Genomic DNA, 13538 nt, shown 5'->3' with positions numbered 1-13538 from the left:
AGAGTTGAAGTAACAATAGTTATTTATCAAAATAATGTATGGCTATGGAGTTAATCCTTTTCAATAGTGTATACATAAATAAAATTGCTTTAGCTGTAATTTTGGCCATAAGATAATAAAAGTATGAATGAATATTAGTCTGAAAAATTGTGAGCATACTAATTCAAACAATGAAAATCTAGATTTCAAACTACAACATAATGACTATAAAAAAATAAAAAAAGCACACCTATATCCTTATTACACAAAACAGAAACTTATATATATATATATATATAAGTTTAAGAGAAAAAGAAAATGTTGTACTAATTTCATGGCCTCCATTCATTAATTGTAGTGCTCCACATAGTGCAATGAAGAGTGATAAATGAGAAATGATGAGAAATAAAGACATGACAATGAGAAAGATCCTAGATTCCGCCATTTTTTCCATTATTCCCACAAACCTTGTTTGCAAGTCTCACAGTCATAACATAGTATATACATTTATTGTTCCATGTTTCACGATCCCCTATTTGCACTTGATTTTCACTCATCTCTTCTCCTTTTCTCCAAAATGTTGCATTCACATACTCCATTTCACATATTTTTGGTGGGTTGCAGCATCCAGACTTCATCCAATAAACCATCAATGGAAAAAGAAACAAAAATATTAGAATATACAGATGTAATTAAATAGAGAACACACATATATATATAAATATATAATAACAAATGCTCAATCTACTTGAAAAAAGTAAATAAATGACCCAAAAATATTATAGTGGGAGGATTATGGCAATCACTCGAAATTATTTATTTTTAAGCTAAAAATTTGTAAATTTAATCTCAAAAATTGCAAAGAAAATGACACAGACTAAGGTTTGAAAAATTAGTATGTTGCGAACTCATCTGATCCAAATCTGTACTTCCATGATTTATCCCTTAAAAATTTATAATAAAAAATATTAATAACCATAAGAATTTATCAATGATACGGGTTATCATGTGAAAATTAAAACTTCAACACAAAAGTGTCAAGGAAAAAAGAAGTGAAGGTCAAAGAGGAAATCTACCTCCACGGATGATAATTTTTTCAAACTGAACTCATATGCTTTTAGATTCATTGATCTTGAAGCCAAGTCTTCACAAAATCCATTATTATAGATGCAAGATTTAATGTTTCTCCAGTGATCATGATGACGAACTTTTTCTTTAAACCAAGCAGGTGTTGCCATTATTCTACTACTCTCCATCTTGTCCATTCCAGCAAGTGCAAGACCCATGGTAAATATTACAATCAAAGGCACCATAACTATAAAGAAACCAGGTATTGGAAATCGAGATCTAAAGAAAACAACAATGTTGCTAATCAAGAAAACAAAGATCATGAAAATGCCAAGCCTTATCTGTAGATTTGGCAACCTCAAGAGCTTTTCACAGTCATAATCTTTCATGTACAATAGCCATATAACTGAAGCAAGGATTAAAGAGAGAGGATGAAGGTTAGCATTGATAATAACCCAACATAGTTTCTCACTTGGGTTACTTTATCTGTAGTCTTTATTTCTTCAACTTCTTTAGGTTTGGTGTTTTCATCAGTTACTGTAATAGCTACTACTTCTTCAGTGGGATTAAGGTTTGGGTTAGGGTTGGTATTTTGCCATGGTAATGAAGGATGAATTCTATTGAAGAGGGATGGATTAAAAGATCTTGTTGTCTTTTTATTAACCAATCCTCGTGCATTAGTATCACTTGTTTGTAGTCAATTCATTTATGGGAATTTACGGAGGAAAAAAAGTAGTTAGATGCAAATTTAAGTATAAAAGTCAATTAGTTTGAGAAATAATAGGAAGAACAAGCAATTAATAGATTTTTATTTTCAACATTAGATATTTTAATAGATAAGGTTCTAACTGATTAAAAGTTAAGACATAAAGGTTACATATATATAATTGAAATAATGTCCAAAAAATTCTAAGTTTTGATATTTTTAATAATTCTACCTATTTTTTTTTTTTTTTAATAAATATATCCTAAACTTTGAACTTTTTGTAATTGTACTGTTCCGTTTATTTCATCATTAATTTAAACGGTGAAAATGTTAAAAAAAAAAATCCAAACTTTACCTTTTTTTATACAATTGTACTCTAATTAAATTTTTTTTTTTTTTTACAAATAGATTCTGAACTTTGAAATATACTACAATGAACCCCACCGTTAGTTACCTCGTTAAATGCTAATAAAGGTGCTAGGTTAGCACTTCTAATCTCCTCAATTAAACTAATTAAACCCAATTTATAATAAAATAAACTATAATTTATAAATTAATGGGTCCTATTTTGGAGCTATCAAGGTGGGTTTGGTTGAGTTGTTGATAAGAAATGTTGATAGGAGTGAGATTGAGTCTTCATAATTTCAAAGTTGGGTTGGGCAGAAGTGAGTGTTACAAAGATGATGGCTTGTCGAGATGATGAAGTGGTGGAAGTAGTGTCAATTTTGCTAGAAATGATTTTTTTTTCCTTTTATTGTAAATTGAGTTTAATTAGTTTCAATTTAGGGATTATAAGTGCTAACCTGGTACCTCTATTAGTATTTAAAGGGACAACTAACAACGGATTTCAATTGTAGTAAAGTTCAAAGTTGATGGTATATTTGTTAAAAAAAAAAATAGTTTGGTGTACAATTGTGAAAGAAGCAAAGTTTGGGATTTTTTTGAACATTTCTTATGCTAATGTGACAAGTCCATTATCTTTAGCGACAGAATAAACGGTATGGTACAATTGTAAAAAAAGTTCAAAATTTAAAGTATTTTTGTTACAAAATGTTTGGGATAAAATTATTAAAAAATCAAAGTTAGGATTTTTTTTTTGACATTACCCTTGTATAATTTAAAATTTTATTCATAAATATGAATCACAATTTTTTTTTTCAAAATGAATCACAATTAAGTACTGTGTATTATCTCATGTTAACTTAATTAATACATCAGTATGTTCAATTTTACTTTATTTCTTTGCTTAATGTTTTAGCAAATTATTGAATAAAATAGACTGAATTAATAACTTGTTGAGTTTATTATTACTTTTTAAGTGTAATTGTTTAAAATAAAAATATTTTATATAATATACTTTGAGCAATTGTATATTTATATGTTTGAAATCTAAAATGTTGTTTTTATAGAATTATGGCATTAAAATTTTCTAAAATAATTAAAGAAAACTATTTTAATTATTTAACAATAAAACATTTATATAGTCAAACATATAACTCATTGAAGTTATAAAAATAATTAATTAATAAAAATATAAATTATTGAAGACAATTTATGGATTCGACCAATAAACTAAGTATATATTTGGTAAAATATAATGTAATGGAATATAACCAAAGTTATAATGGAATTAAAGTTATAATGTAATACAATGTATTAAGCATTACATTACATTGTTTGGAAGAATAAGAATGTAATGTAATAAAATTATAATTTCATGTTTGTTTATATATATATATATATATATAATGTAATCAAATTAATAATAGGATTATATATATTAATATTATTTTAATTTAAAATTATTAATATTTTACTACTATCACCATTACCACAAAATTAATTTTATCACTTTTATATTAATAACACAAGATGTTCCAATCCAAAATATCAAATTCTTAATAAGTAGTTAAGAATATGTTCGTTACAATTTTAATTTTGAATTCATGCTGATTAGACTAATTTATCCCTTTATTACAATTTATTTATCCTTTCTAATTAATTAGCTTCAACAATTTAAGGGGGTAGATCATTTTTTTGAAAAGCCTTTTAGCCCATGTAATCACAACTAGCAGAGCAAAGAAATAAACGGCCAAATACAGTCCCAGACACTTGATTATTGTGTTTTGCCTAATAGACACTAGAACTTTATTTTATTTTATTTTATTTTTTTTGTCTATTTCACACCTCAAGTTCGAAAGAAAAGTATCATTTAAATGCAAATTTACACAGTCAGCAAATTCTGTAAATACATGCATGGGAAGGAGAGTGAGCCTTACAACAAATTGTTGATGTGTAATTTATCCTAATTTAATATTCTTATACTATTATTAAATTAAATAAAGCTTGAACTTCTCCTTAAACCTTGCCTTGGTCTCCTTGGCAATAGCAATCTTCTTCTCCTTGCTTTACAATGCATTGACAGTAACCATGTCCTTAAGGTCGACATTGAGGGTGTGGAGAGTGGTCATCAAGTGCTAGTAGTTGACGAGCTTGATGAAGCACTTGACGCCGGACTTCTTGGCAGTCCTCTTAGTAGAGTCCTTTTTGATAACCTTGCTTGGGTACTTCAGCTACAAATTTGAAGGCCTTATGGCGTAAGGTATTATATTAAAAAATGTGAGATTTCAGACAATTTTATATACATTAGTAGCACATTCTTCTCGTATAACACTACTTTTGGCATTCCTCGTCCAGCTTTTCAAGATATAATGAGATAAGAGAGTAAGCACATTTGTCACTCCTACAAAAAAGACATGAGAATTCAAACATCTAGCAACTACAAGTAGCCTTCATCTCCAAAAACATTGAATATAACATAGTACACTTTTTGATCTAGACATTAACTTTGCTACTTGGCATGTAATGCTTTCCCCGTCATCTTCTACTTTAGATGCCATGAAAGTTAACGTCCCAACTAATGTTCATTGAATCATTGTCTACTTTAACTTACTTCTCATTCTAACTTTCTAGAGCTTTCTCGTACAACTTAAAAAAACTAGTTCAAATTGGTTGAAGCATTGATATAACCTTCAAAGTATGAGTTCATGATATTGCTTTGCTAAGTTATGGACATCTATGCAAAAAAAGGTGCCCCATAAATATACTAGGACCCACTACCTGCAAGCAAAATATAATGTTTGAAGCCATTCATGATCCAGAACGTCATATCTATCAACAAGAGATAACTAACAAGATTCAAATTCCTCAATTGACTCAGTCAAGTTAACACATTTATGAAAGTCTGCCTCAAAGTTCAGGTTTTTCATAAACACACGAGACAACTTCTCCTAGCATTTCTTGAAGATATGTTATTTGCAAAAGTGATGTGTCACACCTTACCCCTGTAAGGCATAACATGATCCGTAGAATACCTAATGAACTACAGAACTTCACCTACCAATAACTCATTAAGTACCCTACAAGGGATTTTAAAACAATTTTCTTATTTTTGTTAATTGGTGAGCATTTGTTAGTTGGTATCAAACATTTAATTTAAGTTGGAAGCTAGTTGAAATTTTTGGCCCATTTTATTTTTTTGAATTTTATAAAAATTTTATGAGTTAAAATCTGTATTTTGAGAAAACAGTTCTTCAAATACCTGAAAAAAAGCACTTCCAATAATTTTCCTCAACAACTACTTCAAATTCACAAATACTTCAATCAATTTCAACACATTTATCAACTCCCAAAATTCAAATCCACCATTTCCAATATCACAATTATCAAATATCATTAATGAATTTCATTCAATTCAAAATAGATGCTACCATTCATATTTCATTAATGACAAAGTAATTTATATACACCATTGCAAAGAAATTTATATCAAAAGAAATTCAACTAAATTTTATTACAAACTTTGTACAAACTTTGTACAAGCTGCTCAAGACTAATTTACATGTCCATACATTTATGTGCAATACATACATCAAAATAAATATTCTGATCGAGGTATAAATTATACAGATAACTCAAGTGATAGATCCTCAAACCTCAGCATTTCGATCTCTGCTCCTCTAGTCTCTATATCTGCGACAGCAATAACAGCTATTGCTGAGTACTAGGACTCAGTGGTGCACAACATACTAAAATAATCTTTATGTAGAATTTAAATCACATTTATTCAAAAATTAGACTAACATGAGCATTAAATACAAAACATGAATTATGAGATTTTAATGCAAACAAGTTCATTTCGGAGTATCAAAACACATTTCACAAAACCCACAGTTATATCATGCCATTCGAAACAAATATAATCTCAATAGCCAAAGGCTAAGGAGAAGTCACATCACAAGGCTAGCTAGCTCAAATATATGGATATCCATTCAAATTCCTCTTCTATTGGCACACACCTCAACACTTCATCTAGAGAAGGAATCAAAATTCGAAACTGATTACCCCCACTAGTCATGCTAGTGAAGTGTTCAAATATATGGTCATGACACTGTGGTCTCAAAACTTATCTTAACAATTTACCAAACATTGCCATTTCAAATATACACAATAACTTTCAACAAATTTAAATCAAAGCATCATAAATAATTCACAATTCACTATATCAAATTATTCAAAACCATATGCAGAAAATAATTTACGGAATTTATCGTTGTGCACAAACCTCAAGCGAGTCGCCTCTTGGCCTTGACTCGATTCTTGAGTTCTTTCGGTGTTCTTTTCAACTGAAACACACAATTTTACAGTGTTTCAGTACCATAACAACATAAATCCAAAAATAAATTTAACTTCACTTTTACCTAGCTCTAATGTGCTAAACTCGATGTTTTTTAAATTTTGTGTTTCGGAGTTACTATTCACTACACTATTCAAGTCAAATTATTGACTTTCTAAGGCTTAATAGGTATGGGAATTCCAACTTCACCCACATACCACATTTTGGTCACTAAATTTGTTGGTTTTGGTTGTTTATTCAAATTCTAAGTCTTTTAGGCAAATTTGATAAATTTTCAGTTTTGGTGTCTAAGGTTGCACTATTCCATTGGTCATTTTACTGTTAAAATTTGGCAAAACTTTCTTCATAGAAAATGTTCCCTATTGTCTTAAGTTTATTCTCCTTTTTGAATCACTCCAATTGGAGTTTTGTAGCTCAAGTTATAGCCATTTGAACTATGGCTGCCGGATTGGACTTAACCCAGATTTCTGGGCAATTTTTGGTTCTGGCAGTTTTAGGTCACCAACTTTGGGTAGCCAAATAACTTGGTTAATGGCATAATTTGGGTTTGTGTTCTTCATGAAAGTTTTAGGTCTATACCTCAACTGTCCACTGGTAAAATTTCAGGTCATTTAGACTTGTCTAGCTCAAGTTATGGCCAAATGAACAAACACTGTTCATTTGGTCAGTTTGTACAGGGCAGACTGAGATTTTCCAAGTTTGGTCAATTTATTCACTAGGTTTTGGTCACTTTTTGGGCATGCTTCCTAAATGAAAATTGTGTCATTTAGTGTCTATTTTCATTCCCAATTGGTCTCATACCAATTGGACTTGTAAATTTTCATTTTTGGTCCCTCAAAAGTAACTTGGTCATCTTTGCCACGAGCATGACCACCTCAATCGAATTTGCTTTTGATTCAAACACTCCTAACACACCTCATTAGGTCACCATTGACCATTTCCCACTTCAAACTAGGTCAAATACATCATTTACAAGTTTCTCACTTTTTTGTCTCTAAACCCTAATGTCCAAAACCCTAATTCATACTAATTGTTGCATTAATCAATTCAACGCTTTTAACTATAATCACTCAACTAATTGAGGTTCATATACTCATTCAAATCCATCAAACCATGCAAATCACACTCCCCATCATGCTGGCTAAAATTTCAGTTTGGTCCTCCACACGTGTTTTTATTTCATTTCATTAGTTTCTAAGTTCATTTAAATAACTAAACATACACTTAAAGCAGAAAATTGAAAGTTAGAATACCAACCTTTGTGTAGCAATTTCTAACTCCCCTTTTCTCCAATTTTCTTTCTATTTCTTGCTCTTCTATACTCTTCAAGATGCAAGGATGAGGTTTAAATTGATAATTTAGGAAATTAGGGTTTAATTGGTGGGTTCAAAAGCTTAGGAGGCTTATCAATAGTGGAGAATGAAATAAGAGAGGAAGAGAGAGAGTGGACTTGCCAAATGAAGAAGACAACCCAACAAATTTTTTTATTTGTTTTTACATCTAATTATCTTAAATTTTGACTTAGTCAACTTTAATTAAATAAATTGTATTTTTGACATCTTGTATGATGTCATTTGGATGATGTTATAATTCATATTTCATTTTCTTTTCTTTTTCCTTTATTTTTCCATGCTTCTTTAATTTAATTCCCGACTCTAAAATTTTCTTTTCTCCAATTTTATTTGACAGTTAGGTCAGGAGTCAGCTCTCGGGGTTAATTGACCAAATTGCCCCTCGTAGGTTCAACCGGTTTGCAAATAATTCAATATTTCTTAGGCTCACGACCTAATTATTTGGTAGCTTAAAATTCTTTTCATGATTTTCTCTTTTCACTGTGTTTGTAATGGTCCTAAGGATCGCGGCGTCACATTTTACGATTCAAAATTTGAGTTTAAATTGACTTCGTAACCCTTCCCGAGAAGGTCACCCATCGCTGTGACTCTCGGCTCGTTTAACTTCTTATGTTCTGTTTTTCTTATTCATACTTAACTAATTGACAATTACTAATTATTTGTGTTTATGGCTTCTCTAGTTGTCTTAAGTATGGTTCTAATCCCCTTAATTGTCCGGACCGACTCCGGTCACCGGAACAGTGAAATATACCAGGCTATGCAAACGGGGGTGTTACAGATGGTGAGTGTTTGGGAAAACCATTCTCCTCAAAGTCTTTAGATAATTCCTCAACCTCATCACGACCTTGAGTTGCCATTGTTTTGAAGCTTATATATATATAACAATGTAGCTTTTTATCAATCCAACCATTTTTTCATTATAATGCTTTTAGCTCAACAACTCTTAAAATCAAAGAAAATGGTGTTAATGTATTTAATCATGTGAAAAACAAAGCCCCTTTCTTTTTGTAAATAAAAACTTATAAGATATTGAGTGACTTCATATTTCATAAAACTCAATGTAGCCCTAGTGGTTCATGCAATGACAACACTCTGTTCAGCCTCCTTATGCATGGCCAAAGAAAGCAAGCTTTTTTCAATTATGGTTAGACAAAGGATAAACCGTTATATGAAAAGGAAAGCTTTCAACTTTAATTGTAAATAAAATGAACACAAACAAAATTAAACTATGGCATTCTAGCAACGACAAGCACCTATAGCATATGTGATTAATGCCGTTTGGATTAATGAACCCATGGAGAGTAGAACCTTGGACTTGAGATAATTTGTGAGGAGACTAGAATAATTTAATTCTTGATAATAGCTCAAACCTTTTTTTTTTTTTATCAAAAATCATTAGCCACATATAATGGTGTCAGCTTAGTGATGTTATTCATGGATTTTTCCTACGAGTAGGACCTGTAAGATAAGAGAGAACAAACAACCTCTCTGATACTTAAGTTAGTATGGGTACCAAGTAGAATATAAAATTAACTAAAGAGAACAAAGTACCTGAATATGGAGGTTTGAGCTCTTTATATGGGCATAAAAAAAAACTCCTATTTTAGAGGAAGTCTAATTAGAGTAGGATTCATAATCCCTAATAAAGTGAGATACTTATCTTTAGTGGACAATATTTATATTGGATTAGGACTTAGGTATTTTGGGGTGATACTATATCATTAGTTCCCCTCGAGTACAAATCTTTAAGTTCATTATCTAATAATGTGTTAGATGATAGAGTTCTCACCATGTCATAAAGCCCTTTAAGATTTTTAGAAAAACCATTATTTTAAAATTTTGAGTGAATTATTGCCTCAAATATTTTTATTAGCACATTGTTACCTTAATGAATGGCTGATTATTGTCTTGAAAATATTAGAGTGGTAGACTATTGCCTTTAAGATAGGGTGTTCTAATTCCTTGCTTTGGTGGACTTTTGCCATTGTTAAGTGGCCTGTCTAATGCCTTGATGGTGAACTTATGTCTTAGGTGGCTTGTTGATGCCTCTTTGATGGATTTATGCCTTGGATGGCTTGTCGACACCTTTATGGCGGACATATACCTTTGGGTGGCTTGTCAATGCCTTTATAGTAGACTTATGCTATGAATGATTTGTCACTACCTCTTTGGGCAGACTTATGCTTTAGGTGACTTATTGATGCCTTTTTAGGCAAACTTATGCCTTAGGTGGGTTGTCTACACTATTTGACAAACTTATGCTTTAGATGGCTTCGTCTATACCCCTTGGTCTAACTTATGCCTTAGGTAGGCTGTCAACACTCCATGGCAAACTTTGGGCAGTTTATCAATGCCTCTTTGGGTAGACTTATACCTCAGATGGCTTGTCGATGCCTTTATGGTGGACTTATACCTTTTGGGTGGCTTCTCAATGCCTTTATAATGGACTTATGCCTTTTGGGTAGCTTGTCAATGCCATTATGGTAGACTTATGACTTGAATGGCTTGTTAACACCTCTTTGGGCAGACTTATGCCTTGGATGGCTTGTCAATGCCTTTGTGGTGAACATATGCCTTGGATAGTTTATTGATGCCTTTATGGCATACTTATGCCTTTTAGGTGGCTTATCAACACCTTTATGGTGAACTTATGCATTTTGGGTGGCTTTTCAATGCCTCTTTGTGTGGACCTATGCCTTGGATGGTTTATCGATGCCTTTATGGAGGACTTATGTCTTAGATGGCTTGTCGACACCTCTTTGGATAGACTTATGCCTTAGATGACTTATCGACGTCTTTATGGTGGACTTATGCCTTTTGGGTAGCTTATCAATGCCTTTATGGTGGACTTATGCCTTGAATGGCTTGTTAATGCCTCTTTGGGTGGGCTTATGCCTTAGTTTCATTATAGGTGAATAAATGCCTTAAGATTTTTGCAATAGATAGATGCCTCGATTCTTTGTCGTTGTTAGCTCTTTGGTGGGCATTGTGTCCCTTTGAGATTTTTCTGCAAAAATATTGCTTGTGCAAACTTTGTTGTTAATAATAAATAATAATACATCAAGTGTATATTTCATATTTCAAGTATGTCTAAGTATTGATCTTAACTAATAATAAAAGGCCTTCACATTTAGAAGTAACAAATTATACTTCTATTGAAATATTTATGCGTGCATGTGCATATAAATTTATTTAATTTCAATTAAAAGTTTGTATCTTTATTTAAGATTGAGGATGATATTGAAATAGAGAAATTTAGAGCAATAAACTCTAAAAGGAGTGTATGTATCCCCATAACTAATTAATTACCATGGTACCTTGTAATCTCTAGAACATGGCATCTCTGTTTTGAACGGAAGGCCAATTTCAGCAATATGACATTTTTGTAAATTGTCAAAACCAAGAGCATTTTTCTAATCATGAATGCAGTGGCGTACTTGTAATATTATCTAAAAAACATGTGCATGGATGATGATGGCATGCTTATAAATAAAAAAAATATCATGGCAGCCAAAGAAGAAAAAATGGTGGCACACTGAAGGTAATTTAATAACAAGAAATTATGAGAGGAATAAAATAGTTATTTTATATTATTCCATGTATCAAATAATGTATCTTGTAATGGAATATTTCATTTTCTTCCACTGCATATACTTCATGCATATATTATACTATAAACTAAAAATTTATAGTAATAAATTAGAGAAGTTGAAATAGTAAGGTATGCCAACATTGTTAGACAGCTTGAAAGCAAGCTTATTTTTTGTGAGTTCTTTTAAACTTGAGTCTTATGAAGTATTTTTACTTATCAAATATTATAAACTCTTTAATATCTATTTGTGCAGGCTATTGTTGCTCATGACTCAAAAGTTTTTTTTAATTAAGCTATTAAAAATATTGTCGTAGAATCCATCTTCATGTAGTAGAACCATCACGTAGCATATCACTTTTATAAGCTCACTGAAGCGCATGCTAGGTACTAAAATTAAATATCCTCATAATTTGGTGTTTTGTCCATCAATTGGGTTGGATGAAAATTGATTGAGTCTTATCTAAGTTGGAAGGGTAAAGATAGGCTAACCTTGAAAGTATAAAAGATTTAGGTTTTGAAAACTTGGTTTAGGGATGAAAGTTTCAAAAGCTTGGCTTGGAGATGAAAGCTTTCTTACTTTTTGATATTCAAGCATAACTAATCCAAATTCTGGTCAACCATTATATGGTGGGATAAATGTAACTCTAAATAAAAAAGGGGGGGGGGGGGGGGGTGTGCTTTTCTTACTAGTTAACTAATGGTGGCGTAATTGTAAAAGTAAGTGAGGAAATTACCCTCTTTTTCATAAAAAAAAAGGTGGCACTTTGTGTAATGAAGAGAAAAAAAAAAAAGATAGCCACTTTGAATCATTAAAATTCAGTGGCATAATTGTACTGCTGCTATTGGAACCTTATCTAATAAGGACTATTTTGGGTAGTTATTTATGAGCTCAAATTTTTAACAAATAGTAATCGATGGATACTTTTATGGCTTAAATATAGGACAACCCTATGGTTTTCCTTAAAAATCATATTTTCCCTCCATTATATATATATATATATATTAATATTGTTTGGGCCAAAGCTAGTGGAGAGAGATTAATACGAAAGGTTAAAACACATACAGAATACAAATATTTAAATTTAATTACCTCATAACTCTTCTAAGAAATTATTCGGGTAAGATAATGAATTTTTTGGTTGGGTTACTACAAACCACAAACCATCCACTTATTTGATTAATATAAAAAAATAAGAAAAAGATAGCTTCTTGTGTCATGTTTCCCACATATGGCGCTATTAATGTTGTTCGTTGATTTTTCTTACAGATATGGACCTGTAAGATAAGAGAACACCGGTTAGGTTGGCTTGGGCAATGTTTACGATGCTTAAGTCAGTATGAGTACTGAGTAGAATATAAAATTAACTAAAGAAAATAGCGTACCTGAATGTGAAGGCTTGAGCTTCTTATACAGACATCAGAAATACTCCTATTTTGGAGTAGGATTTAGTATTTGAGATAGGATTCCTATTTTGGAAGAAGTTTAATTAGAGTGGGATACATAATCCCTAATAAAGTGGGATACTTATCCTTAGTGGATAATTTTTATATTGGATTAGGACTCGGGTATTTTGGAGTGGTACTGTATCACTTAGAATTCTTTTTTTTGTTTTTTGTCCATCTGACAAACTTTTCTTACTTAGATGCAGGTGTACCTCACTTCCAAGGCCATGTGTAAATTTGTGTTTAAGTGGTGCATTTTTATCGAGTTGAGGTGCGAGATAGCCAAACAAAATAGTTCAGGTGTCTATTAGACCAAAACACCATAGTTTTATGTGTTTGAGGATATATTTGGCCAAAAAAAATTGTCAAGGGAAATGGCAGAGAAAATGCTAGTAAAAGCTCAAAAAGTTGTGATGAAAAAGTCATTGCATTGTAATCACAATTGCATAGGTTTTATTGTGTAATAAGATTTACATCCAAACAAGCACTTAGAAATATAGAGGTAATGTTGAATACATTATAATGAAGAAAATTTTCTTAATCAAACACTGTAATTTTCTAAATAAAACAATATAATTAAATCAATAATATATGTGTTTGAAGATATATTTGGCCAAAAAAATTTGTCAAGGGAAATGGCAGAGAAAATGCTAGCAAAAGCTCAAAAAGTTGTGATGAGAAAGTGATTACATTGTAATCACA

General features: G+C 31.2%; 1 protein-coding gene across 1 annotated transcript; it reads right to left on the bottom strand.

Moving 5' to 3' along the window:
- Nucleotides 1-410: 410 nt before the first annotated feature.
- LOC131175284 (tetraspanin-15-like) lies at nucleotides 411-1436 on the bottom strand. The gene is made up of 2 exons (XM_058139002.1): nucleotides 1056-1436; nucleotides 411-611 (listed from the first exon to the last, which is right to left on the bottom strand). Exons 1-2 carry the CDS (start codon nucleotides 1434-1436, stop codon nucleotides 411-413), a joined length of 582 nt encoding a protein of 193 aa, XP_057994985.1.
- Nucleotides 1437-13538: the final 12102 nt, after the last annotated feature.

This window comes from Hevea brasiliensis, chromosome 17 (genome assembly GCF_030052815.1).
Source record: "Hevea brasiliensis isolate MT/VB/25A 57/8 chromosome 17, ASM3005281v1, whole genome shotgun sequence".
Classification (NCBI taxonomy): Eukaryota; Viridiplantae; Streptophyta; class Magnoliopsida; order Malpighiales; family Euphorbiaceae; genus Hevea; species Hevea brasiliensis.
This window is presented reverse-complemented; position numbering and strand designations above follow the sequence as displayed.